Genomic DNA, 27,736 nt, shown 5'->3' on the forward strand with positions numbered 1-27,736 from the left:
TTCTTATTTCTACTGCTGATAGCAGGGTGACTTTCCAATCTATGAAGAAGCATGACACTGGGAAATAACCTATTCAGCTTTGCAGATATTCGATACACAAGTCCTTCAAAATTCCTGATTCACAGAAATGTGGGTCCGATGTACTGTGCTGCAGGAGGAACACTGGATGCCCCATCATTAGAGACCTTCCAGGTAGTCAACTGTCTCTGGCATTTCTGTACTTCTGCATGCTGCTTGGCTTCACTTCGTACATATCAGATAATATTTCCTTCTAAAGACTCTGATGGGCTTGAAGACTCAGTACTCATAGTATAACCATTCTTCATCTGCTGTTTCTGCAGTGACAGTGACTCTCCTATAGAGAGCAGCTGTGCAGGCACATGGAGGAGTAGAAGGAGGCATGTTCCTGTCATGTCATCAACATGATTCCACGCCTGCATCGCTGTACTTCTCAGGAAGCAGTAGACTGGCCTCTCTGATAGTGAATTGATGAGTCATTCTGTTGTATTGTTAAGACTTTGGCCTAAAAATTATGAGGAGTGGGCAGTGGGTTTCTGGCTCATATTTCTAGCACTTCTATGTAATGACAATTCTTAGGAATCTCACTTCTAAGAGGATTCCATTTGGCCTGAGATGATTATCTTTTGCAAATTAGTGCTAGAAATATCTTCCACTTGAATTGCAACAGGGTGCTGAAGATGGTTATTAACTTCAGTTGAGAGTATCCTTGCTCTGGTGCTGGGAGCTGTGCCTGTGTTTATTCGACATCCAGCCTCCAGTGTCTCTTCACTTCCTTCTTAGAAGGGAGATGTGCAGGTCCTGGTGTTCTGAGGCTGCTTTACAAGAGTTGGTGTCTACATAGGAAAACTCAGTAACTGATATCAAAATATTAAGCATCAGGTCAAATTCTGGCCCGTGCCTGTGGTCAGCATCAATGACTGTGTCTGCTCTTTGCCTTAGATTACAGTCTACACAACAGGGTCAAACAGTTTCCTTCACAGTCCAACTTCTTCACTTTCTGCAGTAGCACATTTCAGTTAGGAAATGGTGTTTGAGATCTTTTCTTACCCTTTTTGAGCAATTTGCAAAAGAATTTTCCATTGCACAAATCTTTCTCTTAGCACCACAACCTCGCTGCAGCTCTGCTGAAATCTGCTGGCCCAATCCCTCAGGACCTGGGAACTCAAAGCTGTGAGGATGCAAGAACATTGTGCATGAACAGCTGCTTTCATGCTTGCCGGGGTTCGAGGGCTCACTCCTTGACAGGTGCATCAAACATGGTTTCTTATAGCTGTTCATGGTGCTAGAGAGATGGCTCTGAGTTCAGTGCACTGTCTATTCTTCCAAAGGTCCTGAGTTTAATTACCCGCAGCAACATGAAAACTCACAACAATCTATAATGAGATCTGGTGCCATCCTTTGGTGTGGAGGCACACATTCTGGCAGAATACTCTATAAATAATAAATGACTAAATAAATAAGCTTTAAAAAATAAAACTGTGCATGGTGGCACAGACCTATAACCCCAGAACTAGGGGAGATAAAGGCTAGTGATTCTCCATGAGTTTGAAGAATCCTGGTGGCGTGATCAAAGGCTACACCAAGCACATTAGGGGAAAACATCATTCACCCCCAACATTTCTGCATGGTATGTGAACACAGGTGAGGTTCCTCAGGGAGTCAGTGTGTTCTGACAAATGACTCACCTTCTTTGCCCTCACGTGGCAGTAGAATGGGACAAACTATGGGTGGAAGGAATAACCTAGAAGGTTCATGTTACATTTTCACTGGCTAACTGTTGTTTACAAGTGATGTGTTTCTTCATGTACAGATGAGAATTCGAGGCTAAAGAATTCGAGGCCTTGGACTGGGGAGATTTAGAGTTCAGTATCATTTGTGACAGTTCCTCAGGTGTCGGTTGTAGGTGGATGACTGGCGGAAGCTACCGTTACACAGGGAGCAGGTATAGGGCTTCTCTCCTGTGTGAATCCTCTCGTGAGCCTGGAGATTAGTCTTGTGGCTGAAGGACCTTTTGCATGTGTTGCATGTGAAAGGCTTCTTTTGCTTGTGGATGATCTGATGAACACGAAGGTCTGAGTGGTTATAAAAGCCTTTATGGCACGAGGGACAGAAAAATGTCCTCTCATTCCTGTGTTTTCTCTGGTGGGCTAAAAGTCTAGACCGGTACTTGAAGGTTTGGGGACATTCATCACAAGTGTGTTTTTTCAGGTCTCTGTGGAGTCTCTCCTGCTGACCTGTACCTATGGAGTTGGCCTCAAGATTCTGGCACAGAGAGACAGACTGAGAGGGAGGCCACTGTGCCTTAGAGAGGAGCATTAACACCTCCACTGCGACATCTTCAGGAGAAGGTGCACTTTGTGACTCCCCTGGGGACCTGAAGGAGCCCTGACTTCCTCTTGTAGCTTTGCCAAGGTCTCCATGAGAAAAGCATCTCTCTTCAGGCTCAGGATCTTCTCCCTGAATAGTGAGAAGGGGGTATATCTCATTTCCAGTATTGCTACCACCAGCAATTACTTCGGTAGCATTCCAGAAAGCGTTGCAGCCATCTTCACTGTCTTCAGTGTGGTCTAGCCTGGAGGACAATCCTGCTTGTAACTCCATGGGTACAGCTTCAGGAAATCTTTCCCAGAGGGACTGATCCTGGTACCTGGAGGAGCCTTGCTTTGTCCCTTTGGCACCGTGGGGGATTCCACAAAAAATACTGCCCTCTTCAGGCTCAGGAGTTTGATATCCTTGGATAATAGGAAGGGGATCCATCTCATTTTCCAGACTATAAACACCACTATTTACTTCACTGGAGTGCTGGGGGTTCTTGTAGCCATCTTGAGTGTCTTCATATCCTGTGGAATTAAAACAGTCTATGAAACTGTACGCCAGAAGTGATCTCACACTACATCCCTATCTATCAAGTATCCACACTCACTTGTTGCGAAGATCATGCCATGTGGCATCTGAAGGGACGTAATTGCCTCCTCTTCTGTTGCAGATATTGCTGATTGCTGCTGTTTAAATTCACTGATGACTTGTTTTAAGGAAAGATGATCAGAAAAGAGGGCTTCCTGCCCCTGCATGGAGACATGGACCTGTAATCAAAAACCAAGTGACCATTGTCAAAGAACCAGTGGATGATGTAATACCTGCCCTTAGCCTGTTTGTGCAGAATCACTAGACTGTGGGTTAGATCATCTCTCTTAACCCTCTCTCTAAGGATTTTATCCTGGCACTCACAAGTTCTGTACTCTCAAGTCACTCCTGACACTGTGTTGGCTCATGTTGTTGTGTCAGTCTCCAGATAAAAGACAATGTGAGACACCTATGGAGCTTTGGAAAAATTTTTTCAAACGCTCAGTACGTTGAAGGGGGACCATGAGGAGCTTTGCCAATCTTGAAAGCAGGAAGGTTGCCCTTTGTTCTAGGCATTGTGTCCCATCCACCCAACATTCTGGAAAGATTCCAACATGGCCAGCAGTACGGGAAGAGAACATGGCTGGGTTGGAACATGTATAACTAGTGGAATTCTGAAGAGTTGGATTGCATAGACCACCCTATAACATTTCAAACACAGAATCCCCTTTGGTCACCTTCTCTGGATGAGCCTCCCTAATCCATTCAAGGGAGCTGTGTGTCTGTTCTAATAAAGTGTATCCTTTCAACTACAGAAAAGTTTCTCTACGGATGACATTTTTCTTTTCATGGATTTATTAATGTTTGTTTTCATTTCTCAGCTGACTCTAGGATTGATATCTGTTACTTTGTGCTCAGAACCTTTGAAGTTCCTTCATTGTTTCTCTGTGATTGTTGCTATTCTAGAGGAAGCTCTTCCTTTGGCTTCACCCTGTGATCTATAATTGCTATTTTCTATCAGGAATCTCTAAGGTGTGTAGTCATGTTCTCTACTAGGTGAATCTTGGTATTCCAGGCTCCCTGTTGTCTGTTATTCGTACTCAAAGAAAACTGGGGCTTTTTTAACACCCCCTAGTCATTAGTCATCAGTGGCTTCTCTCTGTGTCTCTCTGTCTCTCTCTCTTTCTTTCTTTCTTCCTGTCAATGTCCCACATACATTTGGGTCAGTGGGTTTTATTTCTAGCCCATATAATTCTTTGTCCTCGCTACTGAATACTAGTCTACACAACTTCCATAGACCATATATATAACTTTATCATCAAAACTTCAATTTAGTAGGTTGTGCATTTATTATTGTGTAATTAACAGAATTCACTTCTGACTGAAATAAGTCCAACATTTACATTGGTCTCCTCAAGATAACGTTGCCTCTGCTCTGTGGAACATGAATGAACAATGTGGTAGAAGATTACTGGGAATTCAGTTTCATTCACGAAATTCTAAACTTAAAGCACAAAAACTTGAAAATGTGGAACAAAACAAATTATAAAATGATAACTGTTTTATACATTAAAACATTCAAATAAACAGCAGGTTGTTGTAGACCATATTTTTATCTTTTTAATTTTTTTCACATAGACATTTATGTTCTTATACATATAAACAATAAGCTACCTACAGCAAGAAACACTATGAAACAATCAGGAATTATGTAAATGTTTCATTCATACTTTTGGCTTTTTGTATTTGGCAGCTTTGAAAAAAATCACAATCTTGGTGCATCAAAAATTCTGAATGTAAATCCACATCTATCAGAGCTCATCATTGTCAATTTAAAACACCTATATAGAATAGAAAATATCTTAACCCCTAAGCTTACTTGGAAAACTATACTATCTCTTCTTAACCACATCAGACACTTGAGAAGGAATAAAAATTTAAGTTCATGATTATTTAAGGCCTGCACATTGACAGCTTCCCAAATGAGAAGATGACAGAGACAGTTTGCTGCCTCAACAGTCACTCAAAACTCTTGGCTAAGTCATTAAAGTCTACTCTCACAACCAAAAAGATAAGGTATCCTAAATTTTCAATCTGGCACCTGAAAAGTAAAAGGCATATGATTTCTCTGAACTGGGATGAGGATGGTTTCACTAATAACACAAACAGCCTAGCCTTCCTGTTTTTCCCATATCCCAAATGACTGTCTTTCCTCCGAATTTAGTCATCCCTCACCCCAGGTACTCACCATGACAGGAGGTTTCAAGCACTCATCAGTCAGACCCTCCATGAATCTCTCCATGTTTTCACCACTTGATTCCCACTTCTCTAATAAGGCATCCTTGTCCTTGTAGTGCCCACTGCTGAGAAACTGCTCCAAGACCAATTGAGAAATCATCTGCTCCTTGCTCCGTTTTTCTGGCTGCAACCATGAGGTGAATATCTCCCAGAGTCTTTCTAGCTCTTTCTTTGCCAAAGAGCCATTGTCATTTGGGGAGAAGTTCAGCTGAAGACTTGGCGAGTCAAAGTTGTCTTCTCCAGAATTCACAACAGAACCACAGCTTGGAATGTACTCTAGATTGTCTGTTTCAAGGTCATTTGGTGGTGACTCAGGCTTAAAAGTTTTTCTGAGCTGTGAAGCCATTTTGGTTAGGTTCATCAGGAAGATGCAGTTCCGCCAATTTAGTTTCTGTCTTGTGACTTCTGAATGTTTCAATAGTTGGTGATGTGCAAAAGCTACAAATTAGAAAGAGAAAAGATCTATAATAAAAGGCAAAAATCTACTCAGGTTTATGTTAGAAATGGTTTCATGGTTATATGACAGTAATGATAAAAATATGTTTCAAAAGAAAAAACCAAGAAACTATGGAAAGTGCAACAATATTTGACTTAATAGGAAGAAAAATGTTCTGTCAAGGCTAGGAATATCTGCCATGAGAACATGGGAAATTGTGCAATAGCTCAGGGCTCTCTCTTCCCCTCTTGAAAAAGCAGATGTTATTGTTGCTGTTCCTCAAGAATTGTATTTCTCCCATTCTAAAATGTCACAGAACTATACATCCTAAAGAAAGAAATTAAAAGTGAAAGAACACAAGGAAGTCAAGAACAGTTACATAGAGAAGACCTCTCTTGAAAAACCCAAAGAAAAAAAGTGAAAGAACACAAATATTAAATTACAGAACAGTAGAGATATATCCTTAAGAAAACATATGTATTATTTCTGTATTTGAGTAGCCTTTGCTGTTTAAAATATCAAGCATTTGATCAGAAAGTTTGTCCAAAGCAACCTGCTCTGTAACAGCATTCTGTTCTTTGAAGCTCTGACTTCAGCAATCTGTGTCCATGATGGAAATGCCAATCCCACTGTAAGATACAGGCTATATCCAGTGCCCCCTTTCTACCCTAAAACAAAGACCTGATCCATTGAAGTCCATAGTTAAGGGAAAGTCTTCAAATATAACCTTGTCTTTTTGGTGCCTGTAATTCTTCTTCTGGGTAACTGTTATTCTTATCTGATATAGGTAATCCCAAAACAAGGTTTTTTTGTCTAAGATCTCATACTGAAAAGTCTCAATCTACACTGGGATCCTGAAAATTCAATGTAGTATCAGGATGGTAGAGCAAAGTGTTTAACAAAAGATAACTAAATGGGGAAAGATCTTTTGTATAAAATAAAACACCTTGTCACAAAAGAAATACAGATGCAATTAGACTTACATATACCCAGAACAATTCTGACATTTTACCAGCTGTCAAAACACACACAGAAAAGAAAACAACACCCACAAACTACCATAACAAAAAAACTGATAGATAAAAGTTCTGTTTAAAAAATATGTACAGATTTAATATTTCTCAGAGTTACATTAAATATTCGATGCAGGTATGGGCAAAACCCACACCCCCAGGACTGACCCAACACTAAGATCCTATAATTGTTCAACTAAGCAGTTCAGCTACCTCAATGCTGATCAAATAATAAGAAATGGACTTGAATGGACCTGAAAAAAAGTGAATTTCATTCCTCCATATTTCCTGGAATGGACACACACACACACACACATATAATAAAAATGTGGTTTTAACATCCTTTCACTGTTGTTTTCTGGCACTCAATACCACACTTGGAAGACTGAATATTAGTTTATCTCTGAGGTCCTTCCAACTATGGATTCCACAGAGAGATCAAAGACAGTCTGGATTATATAGATGTACCCAATTAGTAAAAGGTAAGAAAGCAAACAAACAAATATTCAACAATGGTTGCCATCATATGTATGAGTTTAACACTTTAAAATATTATTTTACATCATCAAGAAGGCCAAGCTAATTAAAACAAACAAGAACTTGTGATGAAATGTCTGCTATATGTGTGCCTTCAGACTTCATCCCTACCCCTATGCCATCTCCCGAAGTCTCAGGTACACACACAGTTCGAAAATATTTGTTTTAGTTGAACATGATTGCACACACCATTAATCAGAGCACTCTGGAGGCAGATGTGAGTTCCAGTACAGCTTAGTCTACAATCTGAGGCCCATTCAGCCAAGGATCCTTCAGATACCCAGTGTTTTTCATTCTTTCTTCATCTTTGTTTGTTTTTTTGATACTGGGTTTCTCTGTTTCTTTGGCGGTCCTAGATTCACTTTGCAGACTGGGCTGTCATCAAACTCACAGCAAAATGCCTACCTCTGCCTCTACCTCCATATGCTGGGATTAAAGGCATTCACCACCATGCCCAGACTCCCAGTGTTTTTCAACATAAAAGTAACACGTACCAAATTATGTTTTCTTACATTGCACTTTGGTGGCATCTCACCTTTGTTCTGCCATTGGTTCCATTTTTATGGAGCTTAGACTTTGTGTGTATCATCCTCAAAGAAGTTTTCTTAAACAACAAAATTGAATGATTAATATTTACAACATACCAAAAATTTTAACATTGAATTTGAAGAACAAGCAGTTGGAGGAAGATATGCTGAATTACAACTTTAATCCTACCACTAAGGAGGCAGAGGAATATGGATATCTGAATTTGAGGCCAGGTGAGTGTACAGAGAAAGTTTCCGACTTATCTAGGTCTTCTCAGGGAAACCATGCTTCAAAAAATAATAAGAAAGGTGCTGCTAATGAAAGCGGTGGTTCTAGGGGTTGGGGGGGGGAGATGATGATAGATAATAAACATGCGGCTTTCCAGCATTCAATACCACACTTGGAAGGATGAAATATTAGTTTATCTCTGAGGTCCTTCCAACTATGGATTCCACAGAGAAATCAAAGACAGTCTGGAATATATACACTTACCCAATTAGTAAAAAGTAAGAAAGCAAACAAACAAACATTCAACATGGGTAGCCATCACATGGATGTGATTTAACAATTTAAAATATTATTTTACATCGTCAAGGAGGCCAAGTTAATTAAAACAAACAAGAGCTTGTGATGAAGACCATGTGGAGAAAAAGAGTCCTATTCATTGGACCTAGATGTTGAAATGAATATATCCTCCAGGCAGTCACATTCTCATCTACACAGAATTCTTACAAGCAAACTCACCTTGGATATCAAGAGTCTCTCCAGACTTCGAAGATCCAACCTCAAGCTCTAAGCTCTACTCCAGGAATCAGGCCTTAAATAGGTTCTTCATCCAGGACACTCCCACCACCACACCCTTAATCCCCTCTTGCAAACCTGACACCCGACCTTGATCCTCAATCTGTGTGCAGCCCCACATTATGGGGCTGCCTGGTTTGCTTGGAACCACAAGAGTTAACTCTTTCTTAGCCAAACACTCTTGGTTCTCCTGCACTCTGAAGGGTTCAACTCAGAAGCAATGTGGACTCTACGGGTTGATGACCACCTCAAGAAATGAGCCTTCATGCAGCACACTGCCCATCTTTACTGCTCTATATTGACATGGCTGATACTCCTCCTTTTTTCTCTCTTTATAAAACTGAGACAGAGTCTCCCTACCTAGAGCAGTCTGGCCATCACTTCCCAGAGATCCATCTACTTCTGCCTCCTTTAGACTGGGATAAAGGATAGACCATAACACTCATCTCTCTTCTTACTTGTTCAGGAAACCTGTGTCATGGAAGACCTACCTTACTTTAGTAAGTCATGGCAAGATTTCTTGATACCTATAAAAGGATTAAAGTTAACTACATTATCAAATTAGTACAAAATTTATCAAAAATGTCTTGGTGAGGCTCAGTGACAGAGCTAAACTGGACTGTAAGCCTCTGTGTAGCTTACGATGACATACAGCAGTTTTCATTAGAGAATAATAAGAATGTCCCACTGCAAAGTAGATTTAGTACTGAAAACAGAGCCCACTCTACACTCTGATATTGACCCCATCTGTACAGAAAAAATTCAATTCAAAACATGGAAAGTGATCACATCCAAAAATCTTCTAGCTCTTCTTAATCCAGTTGGAATGCAGAAATAACTTTAATCCCAGGAGACAAACAAATAGATCTCTGATTAACGGCCAGCCCAGAATAAAGCAAGTTTTATATAAAGTAATCTCATGTCCAGGGTGTGGTGACACATGCCGTTAGTCCAAGCTCACAGGCAAACATGGAGGTCTGAATTCTAGTTAGTTCTTTTCAGTCAGTTCAGGTGACTCAGCTAGGTGAGAGGCAGTGAAGTGTAGTTCAGTTCCTGGCAGTTCAGTTTGTGGAATTCACAGGCTGTTTAACTAGGAGAGCTTTGTAGAGACAGGATTCAGAGAGAGGAAGCTATACATAGCTGAACACAAAACAGAGATTGAGAAGGTTCCATAATTCATAACCTATTTCCAAAGATACTATGAGGCAAAGAAGAACAAATGAGAAAGAGGATGAAAGAAAATTCAGACTGAGAGACTAGGAGAGGAATTTCAGCAAGAACAGCTGATTTAAAGCAGCTGGCCAGAGTTTAGAAAGAAATAGAAAGTGTGACTCTAATCATAAAAAGGTCACCGCAGCTCCTTCCTGCACTAACTCTTAAACACACACACACACACACACACACACACACACACACACACACACACACACACAAACACACACACACACATATCCTGATTCCCAGCCAGTCACCCTGGAAAACGGCTCCCCATCCTATTAAGAAACTTGCAAACTCTGATTTTCCTGAATCTGATGCTTCCAGTGAAACAAGTATATATTCTCTTGAATCTGAAAGATGAGTTCTTTAGCTTCCAATTGGCAAGGCTGAGTGAACCCATCTTTCCTTTTAATGTACATACCCAGTGGGAGGTTAGAGCAGACAACATTAGTGGTCCGTTTGCCTCCATGTTTTAAATACAACAAATGTGGACTTTGTGCCTTACCGTTAGAGGTTTCATGGGATAACAGTTTTAAAAGGGCTGTGGAGGGACATCTGCAAGAGTTACAATGCTATAGAGTGTTGGCTAGGGAAGCCTAATTTTGTAGGATACCTATCTTGGATGCCAGCTAAAAGGGGTCAAAACATATCTGACTCAGAGCCTATTACTGCCACCCTTTAAATCCCAACTCAAAGACTAAGACACAGGTTTATCCGTTTCTAGGTGTGGTCAGGTATTTTTCCTTCTGGACACCAGTGTTTGTGGAAGTAGCAAGTCCTCTCACCCCAGCACAAAGGTGGCCACTTATCTCCTAATCTGGATGGATACTAAATAAAAAGTAATCTGTGATAGACTGATTTTGAGATAAGCAATGCAAAGGACTTAAATCTTTTCATTGGACAAAAACAGGAGCTAATGTGGTGGCAAATGCCTTTATTCCCAATACTCCAGAGGCAGTTGGATCTCACTGAGTTTGAGGCCAGCTTGGTCTACAAAGAGAGTTCCAGAACAGCCAAGACTACACAGACAAACTCTGTCTTGGGGGGGAAAAACAGGGGATGGAGGTAACAAATTTATGTTCTTAATTCATCTCTTCCCACGTCTACCATGAAAATGACCCTAATTCAATCTCCATCCCTAAAGACCAAAGCAAAGAGAGAACAGAAAACAAGAAATGATTAAATTTCATGAGGTAGGCATGGCTTGTGGCAAATGAGATCAACTGTCTGTTCATCTGTGCCTTCAGACTTCATCCCTACACCTATGCCATCACCTAAAGTCTCAGGTACACACACAGTTCGAAAAGATTTGTTTTAGCTGAGCACAATTGCACACACCATTAATCAGAGCACTCTGGAGACAGAGGTGAGTTCCACTACAGCCTAGTCTACAAACTAAGGCCCATTCAGGCAAGGTACACAGAGATTCCCTGTCTCAAAAAAATTACTCCTGATTCTTCCTTACATCAAGAGCCTGTGAACATCTGCTTCATTCTTTTTTATCAAAAGTTATTAAATTAGTAAATACAATAGAGAGAGAGACAGACAGACAGACAGACAGAGACAGAAACAGAGATAGAGAGACAGAGACAGAGACAGAGAGAGACCAAGAGAGAATCAGAAAGAGAGAGAGGTAATGAAATCCAGGAACTTCTCAACTGATCATTGTGCCTAAACTAAGGTATCCTTCAGATACCGAGTGTTTCTCTTTCTTTCTTAAACTTTGTTTGGTTTTTTGATACTGGGTTTCTCTGTTTCTTTGGTGCTCCTAGACTCACTTTGCAGACCAGACTTTCATCAAACTCAGAGCAAGCTGCCTGCCTCTGCCTCCCTAAAGCTGGGATTAAAAGCTTTCACCACCATGTCCGCTCACCCCAGTGTTTTTCAACATAAAAGTAACGTCCAAAATTATGTTTTCTTACATTGCACTTTGGTGGCATCTCACCTTTGTTCTGCCATTGGTTCCATTTTTATGGAGCTTAGACTTTGTGTGTCATCCTCAAAGAAAAGTTTTCTCAAACAACAAAATCAAATGAGGAATATTTACAAAATACTCAAAATTTTAACATTGAATTTGAAGAACAAGCAGTTGGAGGAAGATATGCTGAATTACAACTTTAATCCCACCAGTAAGGGGGCAGAGGAATGTGGCTATCAGAAGTTGAGGCCTGATGGGTCTACAGAGAAAATTTCAGACTATCCAGGTCTTCTCAGAGAATCCATGCTTCATTAAACAATAAGAAAGATGCTGCTAATGAAAGCGGTGGTTGTGTGTGGTGGGGGAAGTGGAAATGATGATAGATAATAAAAATGTGGTTTTAACATCCTTTCACTGTTGTTTTCTGGCACTCAATACCACACTGGGAAGACTGATTTTCAGTTGGTCTCTGACGTCTTTCCAACTATGGATTCCACAGAGAGATCAAAGACAGTCTGGATTATATAGATGTACCCAATTAGAAAAAGGTAAGAAAGCAAACAAACAAATATTCAACATAGATACCCATCATATGTATGAATTTAACACTTTAAAATATTATTTTACCTCATCAAGAAGGCCAAGCTAATTAAAACAAACAAGAGCTTGTGATGAAGACCATATGGAGAAGGAATAACTCTTATTCATTGCAGCTAGATGTTGAAGAGAATACATCCTCCAGGCAGTCACATTCTCATCTACACAGAATTCTTACAAGCAAACTCACCTTGGATATCAGGAGGCTCCCCAGACTTCGAAGATCCAACCTCAAGTTCTAAGCTCTACTCTAGGAATCAGGCCTTAAATAGGTTCTTCACCCAGGACACTCCCACCACCACACCCTTAATCACCTCTTGCACACCTGACACCTCACCCTGATCCTCAACCTGTGTGCAGCCCCACCTTATGGGGCTGCCTGGTTTGCTTGGAAACAAAAGACTTAACTCTTTCGGATTGAGCTAGAAATGATCATAGTGAGTGAGTTAACCCAGAAGCAGAAAGACTCAAATGGTATATACTCACTTATATCTGCATATTAGACTGAGGGGCATGTCCCACGAAAGCCTTCACTTTCCAGGAAACTGATACAGAGGGGAGGACATTCTATTGGGACTCTAGATGAGAGAAGCATGGGAGAATGGCAAAGTAGAAGGATGCAGAGGGTCCTACAAACCTACAAATAGAACATTATGATAGGCAGATTTGGGCCCAGGGGTCCCACTCAAACTAAGGCAGCAGCCAAGGACAATAAAGGTGGTAAACCTTAAACCCCTACCCAGATCTAGCCAATGGACAGAACATTCTCCACAGTAGAGTGGAGAGTGGGATATTACTTTCTCACATACTCTGGTGCCTCACCTTTGACCATGTCCCCTGGAGGGGGAGACCTGGTGGCACTCAGAGGAAGGGCAGCAGGTTACCAAGAAGAGACTTGATACCCTATGAGCATATACAGGGAGAGGTAATCCCCCTCAAGAACAGTCATAGGTGAGGGGAATAAGGGGAAAAGAGGAGGGAGGGAAGAATTGGAGGATCCAAGGGATGGGATAACCATTGAGATGTAACAAGAATAAATTAATAAAGGAAAAAAAAGAGTTAACCCTTTCTTATCCAAACACTCTTGGTTCTCCCGGACTGTGAAGGGTTCAACTCAGAAGAAATGTGGACTCCACTGGTTGATGACTACCTCAGGAAATGAGCCTTCATGCAGCACACTGCCAACCTTTACTGCTCTATGTTGACATGGCTGATACTCCTCCCTTTTTCTCTCTTTATAAAACTGAGACAGAGTCTCCCTACCCCTCTGGGATCACTTCCCAGAGATCCACCTGCTTCTGCCTCTTTTAGACTGGGATAAAGGATAGTCCACAACACTCATGTAGTTCCTCACTTTTTGATGGGGATTCGTCTCTTCAGCCTTAAGATAATTTTGGCAACTACTCTTCAGCCATGATACCACCACTATCATGCTATTTCTACATGGAGCATCTAGACCCTAAATCCTGTGCCCTGGATAATTAGATCCTTTACAGTCCTACAGTTGCTTATATCTTCTATAAGCATAGGCCTTCTCATGGATTGTTTTGACACAGGTTGGTCCTATAATGAATAGATGGCCACAGAGAGCTGCAGTTGTATTTTTGGAGAGGATACACTGCTTTTACTCCAATCCAGACTCCCTGAAATGTGTTTCCTGGATGCTCAATTACTTCCACCTGGGTGAATATGGAAGCTTCATCTATCTTCTTACTTGTTCAGGAAACCTGTTTCATGAAAGACCTACCTTACTTTAGTAAGTCATGGCAAGGTTTTTTGATACCTACAAAAGGAATAAATTTAACTACATCATCAAATTAGTATGAAATTTACCAAAAATATCTTGGTGAGGCTCAGAGACAGAGCTAAACTGGACTTTAAGCCTCTGTGTAGTTTATGATGATATACAACAGTTTTCATTAGAGAATAATAAGAATGTCCCACTGCACAGTAGATTTAGTACTGAAAACAGAGCCCACCCTGCACTCTGATATTGACCCCATCTGTACAGAGAAAATTCAATTCAGCACATGGCTGCACGGGCAAGAGATCACATCCAAAAATCTTCTAGCTCTTCTTAATCCAGTTGGAATGCAGAAATAACTTCAATCCCAAGAGACAAACAAATAGATCTCCGATTAAAGGCCATCCCAGAATAAAGCAAGTTTTAGATAAAGTAATCTCATGTCAGGGTGTGGTGACACATGTTGTTAATCCAAGATCTCAGGCAATCATGGAGGTCTGATTCTGGTTGGTTCTTTTCAGTCAGTTCACGTGACTCAGATAGGTGAGAGGCAGTGAAGTGTAGTTCAGACCCTGACAGTTCAGGTTCTGGAATTCACAGGCAGTTTAACTAGTAGAGTTTTGTAGAGACAGGATTCAGAGAGAGGAAGCTATACATAGCTGAACACAAAACAGAGATTGAGAAGGATCCATAAGTTCATAACCTATTTCCAAAGATACTATGAGGCGAAGAAGAACAATTGAGAAAGAGGATGAGAGAAAATTCAGACTGAGATACTAGGAGAAGAGTTTCAGCCAGAACAGCTGATTTAAAGCAGCCGGCCAGAGTTTAGAAAGAAATGGAACATGTGACATTAATCATAAAAAGGCCACCGCAGCTCCTTCATGCACTATTTCCTACACACACAAACACACACACACACACACACACACAAGGACACACACATATACCCTGATCTCTGCCAGTCACCCTGGAAAATCGCTCCACAGCCTATTAAGAAACCTACAAACTCTGATTCTCCTGAATCTGATGCTTCCAGTAAAACAAGTATATATTTTCTTGAATCTGAAAGATGTGTTCTGTAGCATCCAATTGGCAAAGCTGAGTGAACCCATTTTGCTTTTAATGTACATACCCAGTGGAAGGTTACAGCAGACAACATTAGCGGTCCGTTTTCCTACAAGTTTTAAAGACAACAAATGCAGACTTTGTGCCTTAGTATTAGAGGTTTCTTTGGATAACAGATTATAAACAGGCTTTGGAGGGACATCTGCAAGAGTTCCAGGGCTATAGAGTGTTGGATAAGGAAGCCCAATATTGTAGGATACCTATCTTGGATGCCAGCTAAAAGGGGTCAAAAGGTATCTGCCTCAGAGCATATAACTGACACCCTTTAAATCCCAACTCCAAAGACTAAGACACAGGTTTATCAGTTTCTAGGTGTGGTCAGGTACTTCTCCTTCTGGACACCAGTGTTTGTGGAAGTAGCTAGTCCTCTCACCCCAGCACAAAGGTGGCCACTTATCTCCTAATCTGGAAGGATACTAAATAAAAAGCAATCTGTGATAGACTGAGATAAGCAATGCAAAGGACTTAAATCTTTTTATTGGACAAAAACAGAAGCTAATGTGTTGGCAAATGCCTTAAATCCCAATACTCCAGAGGCAGTTGGATCTCACTGAGTGTGAGGGGAAAAACAGGGGATGGAGTTAACAAATTTATGTTCTTAATTCATGTCTTCCCACGTCTACCATGAAAATGACCCTAATTCAATCTCCATCCCTAAATACCAAAGCAAAGAGAGAACAGAAAAAAAGAAATGATAAAGTTTCGTGAGGAAAGCATAGCTAGAGGCAAATGAGAGCAAACGTCTGTTCATCTGTACCTTCAGACTTCATCTCTACACCTATGACATCACCCAAAGTCTCAGGTACACACAGTTCAAAAAGATTTGTTTTAGCTTAGCACTATTGCGCACACCATTAATCAGAGCACTCTGGAGTCAGATGGAAGTTCTACTCCAGCCTACTCTACAAACTAAGGCCTATTCAGGCAAGGCTACACAAAGATTCCTTGTCTCAAAAAAAACCCACTACTGATTCTTATTTACATCTATAGCCTGCGAACACCTGCATCCTTCATTTTTATCAAAAATAGTAAATTAGTAAACACAAGAGAGAGAGAGAGAGAGAGAGAGAGAGAGAGAGAGAGAGAGAGAGAGAGAGAGAGAGAAACAGAAAGAGAGGTAATGAAATCCAGCAACATCTCCTGTGATCATTGTCCCTAAACTAAAGTATCCTTCAGATACCCAGTGTTTTTTTTTCTTTCTTCATCTTTGTTTTGTTTTTGGATACCTGGTTTCTCTGTTTCTTTGGCTGTCCTAGACTCGCTCTGCAGACCAGGCTATCATCAAACTCACAGCAAGCTGCGTGGCTCTGCCTCCCTAGTGCTGGGATTAAAGGCATTCACCACCATGCACAACCTACCCATTGTTTTTCAACATAAAGTAACATTCAAAATTATGTTTTCTTACATTGCCATTGGTTCTGGTTTTATGAGGCTTAGACTGTGTGTGTCATCCTCAAAGAAAAGTTTTCTCAAACAACAAAATCAAATGAGGAATATTTACAAAATACTCAAAATTTTAACATTGAATTTGAAGAACAAGCTGTTGGAGGAAGATATGCTGATACAACTTTAATCCTACCAGGAAAGGGACATAGGGATGTGGATATCGGAATTTTAGGCCTGGTGGGTCTACAGAGAGAATTTCAGACTATCCAGGTCTTCTCAGAGAATCCATGCTTCATAAAATAATAAGAATGGTGCTGCTAATGAAGGCGGTGGTTGTGGGGGGTGGGGAGGTGGAGATGATGATAGATAATAATCATTTGGTTTTAACAACCTTTCACTGCAGTTTTTTGGCATTCAATACCACACTTGGAATAAGGAAATATTAGTTTATCTCTGAGGTCCTTCTATGGATTCCACAGAGAGATCAAAGACAGTCTGGATTATATAGACTACCAAATTAGTAAAAAGTAAGAAAGCAAACAAACAAGTACCCAACATGGGTAGCTATCACATGAAAGGATTTAACACTTTAAAATATTATTTTACATCCTCAAGAAGGCCAAGCTAATTAAAACAAACAAGAGCTTGTGATGAAGACCATGTGGAGAAAGAATAACTCTTATTCAGCTAGATGTTGAAAAGAATATATCCTCCAGGCTGTCACATTCTCATCTGCACAGAATTCTTACAAGCAAACTCACCTTGGATATCAGCAGGCTCTCCAGACTTCGAATATCCAACCTCAAGTTCTAAGCTCTGCTCTAGGTATCAGGCCTTAAATAGGTTCTTCATCCAGAACCCTTCCACCAACACAAACTTAATCCCCTCTTGTCTAAGTGACCTACCACCCTGATCCTTAATCTGTGTGCAGCCCCATAAGGTGGGGCTTGGACCCACAAGAGTTTGCTTGGAACCACAAGAGTTAACTCTTTCTTAGGAAAATTCTCTTGGTTCTCATGCACTGTGAAGGGTTCAACTCAGAAGAAATGTGGACTCTACTGGTTGATGACCACAACAAGAAATGACCCTTCATGCTGCACACTGCCCACCTTTACTGCTCTATATTGACATGGCTGATACTCCTCCTTTTTTTCTCTCTTTATAAATCTGAGACAGAGTCTCCCTACCTAGAGCAGTCTGGCTATCACTTCCCAGAGATCCATCTGCTTCTGCCTCTTGTAGACTGGGATAAAGGATAGTCCACAACACTCATGTTGTTCCTCACTTCTTGATGGGGATTTGTCTCTTCAGCGTTAGATAATTTTGGCAACTATTCTTCAACCATGATATCACCATTATCATGCTATTTCTACATGGAGGATCTATACCTAAGTCTTGTTCCCCATAAAATGAGATGCCTTACAGTCCCACAGTTGCTCTTAAGTTCTTCTATAAGCACAGGCCTGATTATGGGTTGTTCGGGCACAGGATACCCATAAAATGAATAAGAAGCAACAGAGAACTGCTGTTGGATTTCTTTTGTTTTGTTGTTCTATTTTTTTAATTGATTCACTACTTTTACCCCAATCCAGGGTCCATGAAGTGTGTTTCCTGTAAGTTTAATTACTTCCACCTGAGTGAATATGGAAACTTTATCCCTCTTCTTACTTGTGCAGGAAACCTGTGTCATGGAAGGCCTAAGTTTACTTTGCTAAATCATGCTCAGACTTCTTGATACCTACAAAAGGATTAAAGTAACTACATTAAAAAATTAGTACAAAATCTATCAAAAATGCCTTGGTGAGGCTCAGTAACAGAGCTAATGTGGACGTCAAACCACTGTGTAGCTTATGCCGATATAGAGCAGTGGTGAACAGAGAATAATGAGAGTGTCCCACTGCATAGTAGATTTAGTACTGAAAACAGAGCCCACCCTGCACTCTGATAGTGACCCCACCTGTATACAGAAATTTCAAATCAGAACATGGCTACACTGGAAAGAGATCACATCCAAAATTCTTCTCACTCTTTCTAAGCCAGCTGGAAATCAGAAATTACATTAATCCCAAGAGACAGACAAATAGATGTCCGAGTTCAAGGCGAAGCCAGAATAAAGCACCTTTCAGGTAAAGGAAAGCTTAGCTCCAGGGTAGTGTGAAACACTCCATTATTCCCAGCTCTCAGGCATCATGGAGGTCTGAGTTCTAGTCCGTTCTTTTCAGTCAGTTCAGGAGACACAGCTAGGTGAGAGGCAATTCATCACAGGTCAGTTTGTGGAACTCACAAGCAGTTTAACTAGGAGAGCTTTGTAGAGACCGATTTCAGAGAGAGGAAGCTATACATAGCTGAACACAAAACAAAACAGAGATTGAGAAGGATCCATAATTCACAATACATTTCCAAAGTTACTATGAGGCAAAGAAGAGCAATTCAGAAAGAAGATGAGAGAAATTTCAGACTTAGAGATGAGGAGAGGAATTTCAGCAAGAACAGCTGATTGAAATCAGCCAGCCACAGTTTAGAAAAAAAGAGACAGTGTCATCATAGTAAGCAATAAGTCTCAGAGGCTGAAAACTTCTAGGCCTAGGTTATACCGTATGGAGACTAGAAGCCTCCAGGACTAAGACTAAGTGAGCAGATGGAGTCACATAAACTGAGACCGACAAGGGACGTTAACACTTTCCCTCTGGGATTTGTTGTTTGCTGAGGCAAAGTATCAATGTGTAGTTCACACTGTCCTGTGACTTCCAGAGGTCTTGGGGATTCTCCTACAATCCAGGTTAAAATATAAGCCACCATGTCTAGATTTTTACTTTTTAAGATAATTTATGGACTGATTTGCTTATATTTTATTTATTCATGTGGAACCTCACAGAATGCAAACTTAATATACATATTATATGCATGTACCACCTATGAACAATACCATATGCTGGCCCATTTCAGTGGTCTGTACAGTGGATTTACAGCTTGTTTTGAAGCATTATAGGCAAGCGTTGATTGCACAGCAGCTGCAAAGACAAAACGGGGCTCCAGTTAAACTGTGGTGAAAAGGCAGTAAACCATTAAACAACAGGGAAAATTTCCATGACACTCTATGCAGGCATTCCATTGACAGGACTAATAGTACGCTCTTAAGGTTATCTACCATCACATGAAGGCCAAAGATCGGTGTACATACATGTGAGCAAAGCTACATGGAGAGATGAAGTAGAGGAACTGCTAGTTCAAGGGCTGACTGTCAATGAAGTCCCTTTGAAGTCAACCAAGGACAGATTGCCAGAAGTTCCCTGCTGTAGCATTCCTTCAATCACTGCACTCATCCCAGAAGCAGATATATCACTAAGGTCCATAACATACATGTGTGTGTGTGTGTGTGTGTGTGTGTGTGTGTGTGTTAATGGGAAGATGATAGATAGATACACAGACAGGCTGAGATAGATAAAAAAGAGACTCAGTGTGCTGACAAATACTTTGCTATATATAGGAGAAGAAATGAAATAAACGTACTGCACACAAGTACACCAAAGATACACAGTGTAAGCCAAGACAGTAGAGTGGTCATAGGAACATGTATAAACAGAGTTGCAGCTGGTAAATGAGTCTCCATGTGGCTTGAATGCACAGTGACATCAAAGTTAACTAAAGAAGGGAACATTTTTTTCAATGGTCTCCATGCATTATGGAGGGGTGTGAATGATTCCCACAGATGATTTAATAGTATTACAGATCTATTTGAATACTCAAGGAACCTGTGTAAGGGACCTGCGTTCACTTGAAGGCAATGAAAAGTCACCTTCAAAACACCTATAATCCCAATCCTGTTGAATGCTACTCTCATTTGGCCTCCCAAGCCCCATGAATGTTCATGCCTCAACTATGTTCCTGTCAGCTTGATTTGTAATACCCAGAATTGGCACACAAGGTAGATGTCCCTTCCTCAAAGAATGGATAAAGAAACTGTGGGACATTGATAGAAAGGAATATTATTCAGCTACCAAAACCAAGGAAATCTTGAAATTGGCTGCTATATGGATAGAACTGGAAAAAATCATCCTGAATGAGGTAACCTAGACCCAGAAAGACACATATGCTACATACTCACATACAAGTGGATATTAGCCCAACACATATGTCCTCTGAGAGACTCTATCCAGAGTGGTAGGTGGACATATGCTGGGACTCACAGCCATACTCTGAGTGAAGAGATGTGTTGTGAAATGAATGTTGAGGATAGTGATGTCAAGACTTCCCCCAGGAGGCTATCAGGGCTGGAAAACCTGTGCAAATTGTTTCACTAACCATGGAGTTTGCAAGCAGAGAAACTTGACCTCCTGTTCAGATGCAGGAGATGAGGCCAGTTGTTGTAGCACATGCAATTAATCCAGCACTCCAGAGGCAGAGGCAGGAGGGTCACTGTGAGTTCAAGGCTAGCCTGGTCTACAATGCTAGGCCAAGACTCCAAGGGGTAACAGAATATCCCTGTCTCAAACCAAACCAAACAAAACACAACAGATGTAGCAGATGGACAACTTATTCTCCATGTAGGGAAGCAGGGTTGACTGCTCCTGACATGACATCTATTTCCTGCCTTTTGATCACTTCCCCTGTACAGAGGGGGCAGTAGGGGTACTGAGAGGAAAAGGAAGCAGGCTATCCAGATTAGACCTAATTGGTTGTTGTCAAGCAGGACGACCTCAGCTGTTAAGAGATCTAAGAGAAAAATAGAGTTAAAGAGGGAGAGAGGGTCAGAACAAAAAAAGAAGACCAAGCAGATTATAATCTGTATATACCGTGAATATATTATAACAAACTTGCTTAAGATAATAAAATAGAAACTATATAAAAATTTATGAATGGATTACACAATGCAGATTTAGGCCCCAAGTCACCAAAGCATATTTATCTGAGTACAGTGACATGACACTGTTACAGATGTTACAATCAGGGTGTAAAAAGAAAAAATATTCTTGTATGTGGAACTATAACTTGTACACACCAGCGAGCTATGAGTTTCATGGACACACTAAACTTTTACAAAATAAATCTGTTTTAGTTTATGAAGGGCCAGCTTTAGGCCATTTAGTTAGTTCAAATAGTACTTTTATTTTATGTATATGAACATTTTACGTTCATATAAATATAGAAGGTGTGCACCCTGTCCTCGATGGCAAGAATAGGACATAGTAGCCACTAGAAATAGAATTGAAGCTGACAGTGAGCCATTATATTGCTTTTATCTACTGAAACATGAAAGACAAATTTTAAAATGGTAACATGTTTTGCAAAGGATTAAGAACACCACAGCCTTTTTTATTTAGATATTTCCACTGAAGATATAAAGCAATTAGTCATCTTTGGAATCATCAAGCTAAGTTCTTTCTGCACAAGACTTGAGTTAAGTTGCAAGCACATGTATTCTTCCTCACAACTGTCAGTAGTTATAATCCCAGAAGCTCATAAAACATTGTCTGACCTCCCAGGCACCAGATGTTAGTTTCTATGGATATAGGCACACAAGACACAACACACACACACACACACACACACACACACACACACACACACACACACGGAAAGGCAACTCTAACAGAATCTGGAAAGAACAGACCATAAAAAGAGGTTTTGTACTTTTATTTAATGTATAATTTAACAATAAGTGATGAATATTCTAAGTAGCCTTGGAAACCCTATCATTCTGTTGATAACAGTGTCACGAAACTAGTACAGACGATATTGCATCTATACAAACAAAAGAAGACTAATGGCTTTCACTACCACCCCTCTTCTTTGTTTTACAGATTTCTGGTCCTCAACCAGTCCAAGGTCAATGTGTTCATTCAGAGTGTGATGTAATAAGATCCATCGTGTCCTCTGTTATACCATGATCTTTAAGGATTTCTTCCCAGAGTTCCTGAATATCTGCAGTTGAGTCCTCAGCACCATCTTTTTGTTGGAATGCAGCTTCCATAGCGAGTTTAGCTTCAGTGGAGGCACACTCAGCTACTGCTGGGTCATTCTGGGTCCCTCTTCCTAGAAAATTCCCAGAGATTGCAGCAGCAGCAGCAGCAGCAGGAGCTTGGCCATCACAATGGAGATTTTTACGTTTGTACATAGCTCGGCGGTTCTTGAACCAGATCTGGAAACACAAAAAGAGGAGTTATAGGAAGACCTGTGTGTGTCAGCCTGGGTCAGAATAGGAAGTTGTAGTAGATGCCTAAAAAGAGTTAGAACGTCAGGATAGATACCACCTAACACTCAAATCCTAGGGTAACCACCAAGATTTGCTATGTCTTTACTAGAAACATAAATGTCTGGGTCCCAGAGACTCTACATACTGATAATGTGTCTCTAACTAAGTACCCATGCACAAGCAGAATGCCATATCTAGCCCTGGATGAACAAACATCTACAGTCAACATCTATGGCATGATCTCCCAGGATTGTACAGGCACAAAGTGAGAGGGATTTCCAAAACAGTGAAGGTGCTGACTGGAAAAATACTCTGTGTGCAAGGGGAAAGATTGAAGAAAAAGTCATACCTGGATCTGATAGTCTGTCACTCCAAGATTCTGGGCTAGCTCTGTGCGTTGCTCTTTGCTTGGGTACATGCACTCATCAAAATACTCTTGCAGCTGGCGATTTTGTTCTTCGGAATACTTAATTCGACGCCTCTTTTTTTGCCTTGGAGTACTGAGGTGAACTTCACTGTAATTGTCAGACCTTTCTGAGGAAGATGAGGGCATCTGGGGTATTGAGTGAACTGGGTTAGTTCTTGATGTTGGCAGACTTGAGTTCCCTCCGAGATCTGGGTCCATACGGATACATGGTTTACTTGAAGATCCAAAGGATACTTGGGGAACTTGGTACCTTTGATATTCTGAATCCCATTGGAGACTTGGTGGTTTGGTGGTTGCTTGAGCCTCTAGGGCCCTTTGGGACATGTAGAGATTTTGATTGCTTTGAAATCCTAGATGCCTTTCGAGATGCGTCTGATTCCCGGATCCTCCAGGAAGTAGAAAACTTTGAGACATTTGGTGATCTAAGTTGCTTGTCAAATCTGGATGACTTTGGAGGCTTGATTGTGTAGGAAATCCTGAGGGCACTAGAGGATATTGAGTCCTTTGGAGACGTACATTTTTTGCACGTTCTTGTGGCATTTGAAAACCTGTGTCCATGAGTGCATATGAAGACATTTGGAAATTCGGGTGGAAGCCTTGGAACCTTTTGGGTCCTAAGTTTCTTGGTTAGGATGAATTAAACGGCGGAATTCGAAACACTGGTGGATATGGAAGCCTACTACAATGTGGTCCTACTGGAATACATTCTTCAACTGGGGAACCTGTGAGGAGAGAAAATCATCACATCAGCTCTACAGATAAAATATTCAAACAACAGAAAATTTCTCTATGTGAGTCTCTAGGTTTTCAAATGAGACAAACACTTAGTGTTATCAAAACTACATAAGGGTCAGAAGAGGAATGACAGCCTGTATTCCCAACTCCTTCATTAATGCAGGTGGAGAATTCTCAGCTTAAGATCAGCCAAGACTACAGAGTGACATCAAGTACACCCAGGACTGAGACAAGAGCTTTTCTTTGAAAAAAAAATCCAAGGGTGGAGACTATAAATTCATATTATTAAGACATCTCTTTCCATTTTTACTATGCATAAGATCTATTTCTCTCACTAGTGTTGGTGACTGAATAAAAAAGGAGAAATCAGAAAATGATTGAGTTTTGTGAGGAAGGCATGGCTAGAAGCAAGTCAGAGCCAATGTCTACTTTGTAGAGAAGGACATTCAGGCCTCATCCTTGTTTCCATACCAGTACCTTAAGCCTTAATTACACAGAAGGTTCATGGAGATGTCTTTCAATATTTTAACTTTGCTATTATATCATATTGGGGTTGAGAAGCCACATGTTTATGACAGTGGACATATTTCAAATCTCTTCTCTTCAAGTGCCTTCACCGGGTGAGCTAACTTTGGACCCAGAAAAACAATTACAGTTTTTTTTTTTGGAAAAAATGTTTGTGAAATTATTTTAGTCACATGAAATATAGATGACATATAATCCTAGAAGTCACCTTGCAAAGGCAAGGGGACCTCTCTGAGTTACAGGATACGCTGTTCTACATAAGACTTTACAATACAGCTGGAAATTAGAGAAAACCCTTCCTCAAAATAAAACCAGTCAGTTATTAATGTGAATATGTATTTAACTTCATTATTTCTCCATCCCCAGCTCTTCCTAATCTCTACAGCCACCTCACATAAGCTTCTATCATTTTCAGAAAAATTCCCACAATCCTTCAACCCACAATGGCTTCAACCTAAAGAATTGTAGGATCAAGATCGAACAGAGATTGTGGGACTGAAAAACAAGGACTGGCCTAACTGGAGATCCACCCCACGACAGACAGCCTACCTCTAACACTTCTAATACTACTCTGATAAACTTACAGAGAGGAGCCCAGCATGACGGTCTTATGAAAGGCTCCTCCATCAGATGATGGAAACAGATTCAGAGACCCACAGCCTAAAAACAAGTGAGGCTCTGGGAGTCCTGTGAAGAGGGGGAGAAAGAATTGAGGCAGACAGAAAAGTCACGGCACTAGAAGAACACCTTCAGTAGCAAATTAACTGGGTCCATGGTGGCTCACATGGACCACAACACCAACTAAAAAGAACAAATGGGCTCTACTAAGGCTGCTTACTTCCCATTTGAGGCAGATCTGCTGCTTGTTCTATATGTGTGTCCACTATCAGGTGGAGCAAAGATTGTCTCTTACTCTGTTGCTTGCCTTTAGGACCCTTTCCCATAGCTGGACTGCCTGGTCTGGGCCCATTGGCAGAAGATGCCCTCAGTCCTTCTGTAATTTGATATGCCCCCCTGTGTTGGTAACCACAGGGGACTCTATTTCTCTAAGGAGATGGGGATAGGAGAATGAGGGGAGGGCTCATGAGAACTGGGCTGAGAAGTAAAAATGGAAGGGGCTGTGATCAGGCTGTAAATTGATTAAATAAGAAAAATGTAAAAATCAAATACATATGAAGCACACCAAAGAAAAAATTCATTACAGTTAATGATTACAACCAGGGCTGGAGAGAATGCTATGAGTTTAAGAGCATTGGGTGCTTTTCCACAGATCCTGAATTCAATTCACACAAACATATGGTGGACCACAACCATCTATAGTGGGATCTGGTGCGCTCTTCTGCTAGGATAGCACACATGCAGGCAGAACATTTTAAACATAGTAAGTAAATAAATCTTTAAAAGTAACAATTCAAACCACAATATGCATATATGAACACAGTATACTCTATACGAATGAAACAAGATATTAAGCATGCCATGTATGTTAATATTTATATATTGATTGTGTTATATATACATTTATATTGTCCCTTCTATGATGTAATGATGGGAAGATAGTCATTTTTAATGGAGAATAATAAAACAACATATGTAAGTCACACCACAATGGGAGTTGACCCATTATTAAAAGAATGTTGTACAAAATATTTTAATCACATGGCATAGAGCCTTCTGTTAATCCTAGGGGACAAGTTGCTAAAACAGGATGACCATTGAGAGTTCCAGGGTGTCACTTTCCAGGACAGCTGGATAACACAGAAAAACTTTTCTTCAAACACAACAAACATTCTTCCCTACTCCAAATTATTCCTTAATCTGTAGCCTGTGAATATCTACTCCCTTCATTTTTATAAAAAAAATAGCAAATTAGTAAGTATAATAGCGAGAGAGAGAGAGAGAGAGAGAGAGAGAGAGAGAGAGAGAGGTAATGAAACCCAACTATTCCTCACATGATCATTGTGCCTAAATTAAAGTATCCTTCTTATACACAGTGAGACTTTTTTTCAAGGCTGGGTTTTTCTGTCCATCCTCGGCTGTCCTAAACTCACTTTGTAGACCAGGCTGGCCTCGAACTTGCAGCAATCTGCCTGCCTCTGCCTCCCGACTTCTGGGATTAAAGACATGCACCGCCATGCCAGGTAAACCCAGTGTTTTTCAACATATAAGTAACATGTACAAAATTATGGTTTTTACATTGTACTTTGGTGGTATCTCTACTTTGTTCTGAAATTGGTTCCATGTTTGTAGAGATTACACATCTGTGTGTCATCTTCAAAGAAATATTTTCTCAAACAACAAAATCAGATAGATGATTAGTATTTACAACATACTAAAATTTTAACATTGAATTTCAAGAAAAAGCAGTGGCCAGAGGACATGGTGAATTACAACTTTCATCCACCACTAAAGAGGCAGAGGAATGTGGATATCTGAATTTGAAGCCAGATGGGTCTACAGAGAAAGTTTAAGAATATCCAGGTCTTCTCAGACAACACAGACTGCTGCTGTTGCTGCTGCTGCTGCTGCTGCTGCTGCTGCTGCTGCTGCTGCTAGCAGTGGTGGTGGGGAAGATGATAAATATTAAACTCGTGTTTTAACAACCCTTCACTGCTGCTTTCAGGCATTTATTCCCACATTTAGAAGCATGAGGTAGTAGGATACCTGTGAGGTCCTTCCAACTATGGATTCCACAGAGAGATCAAAGACAGTCTGGAATAATTAGATTTCACAGATTAGTAAAAAGGAAACCAACCAACAAAGAAATATTAAACATAGGTAGCCATCACATGGACACAAACAAACATTTCAAAATTTTATTTTATATAATCAGAAAGGTCAAGATAATTTTTAAAAAAATCATGTGATGAAGACCCTGTGGAGAAAGAGAGACTCCTATTCATTGTAGCTGGAAGTTGAAAAGAGTACAGCCTCCAGCCAGTCACATTCTCATCTACACCGAAAACTCACCCTGGATTTCTGTAGGCTCTGCCATCTTCCCAGATCCCTCCTGAAGTTCGAAGCTCGAAGCTCTACTCCAGGAATGAGGCCTTAAATAGGTTCTTCATCCAGGACCCTCCCCCCAACACACCCTTAATCCCCTCTTGCCCACCTGACACCCCACCCTGAGGCCTCACTCAGTGTGAAGCCCCACCTTATATGGCTGCCTGGTTTGCTTGGACAACAAAAATTAACTCTTTCTTGGCCAAAACCTCTTCATTCTCCTGCACCATTAAGGGTCAACTAAGAAGAAATGTGGACTCCACTGGTTGATGACCACCTCAAGAAATGAGCCTTCATGCAGCACACTGTCCAGATTCACTGCTCTATATTGACATGGCTGATACTCCTTCTTTTTTATCTCTTTATGAAATTGAGAGAGAGTCT

General features: G+C 40.7%; 1 protein-coding gene across 1 annotated transcript; it reads right to left on the reverse strand.

The window, feature by feature from the left end:
- Positions 1-1,890: 1,890 nt before the first annotated feature.
- On the reverse strand, positions 1,891-5,509 carry LOC311591109 (zinc finger and SCAN domain containing protein 4C-like; the record flags this gene model as incomplete). Its single annotated transcript, XM_084770477.1, has 3 exons — positions 1,891-2,861; positions 2,945-3,104; positions 5,114-5,509. 3 exons carry the CDS (start codon positions 5,507-5,509, stop codon positions 1,891-1,893), a joined length of 1,527 nt encoding a protein of 508 aa, XP_084626603.1.
- Positions 5,510-27,736: the final 22,227 nt, after the last annotated feature.

This window comes from Acomys minous, assembly GCF_964271855.1.
Source record: "Acomys minous genome assembly, chromosome: 20".
Taxonomy (NCBI): domain Eukaryota; kingdom Metazoa; phylum Chordata; class Mammalia; order Rodentia; family Muridae; genus Acomys; species Acomys minous.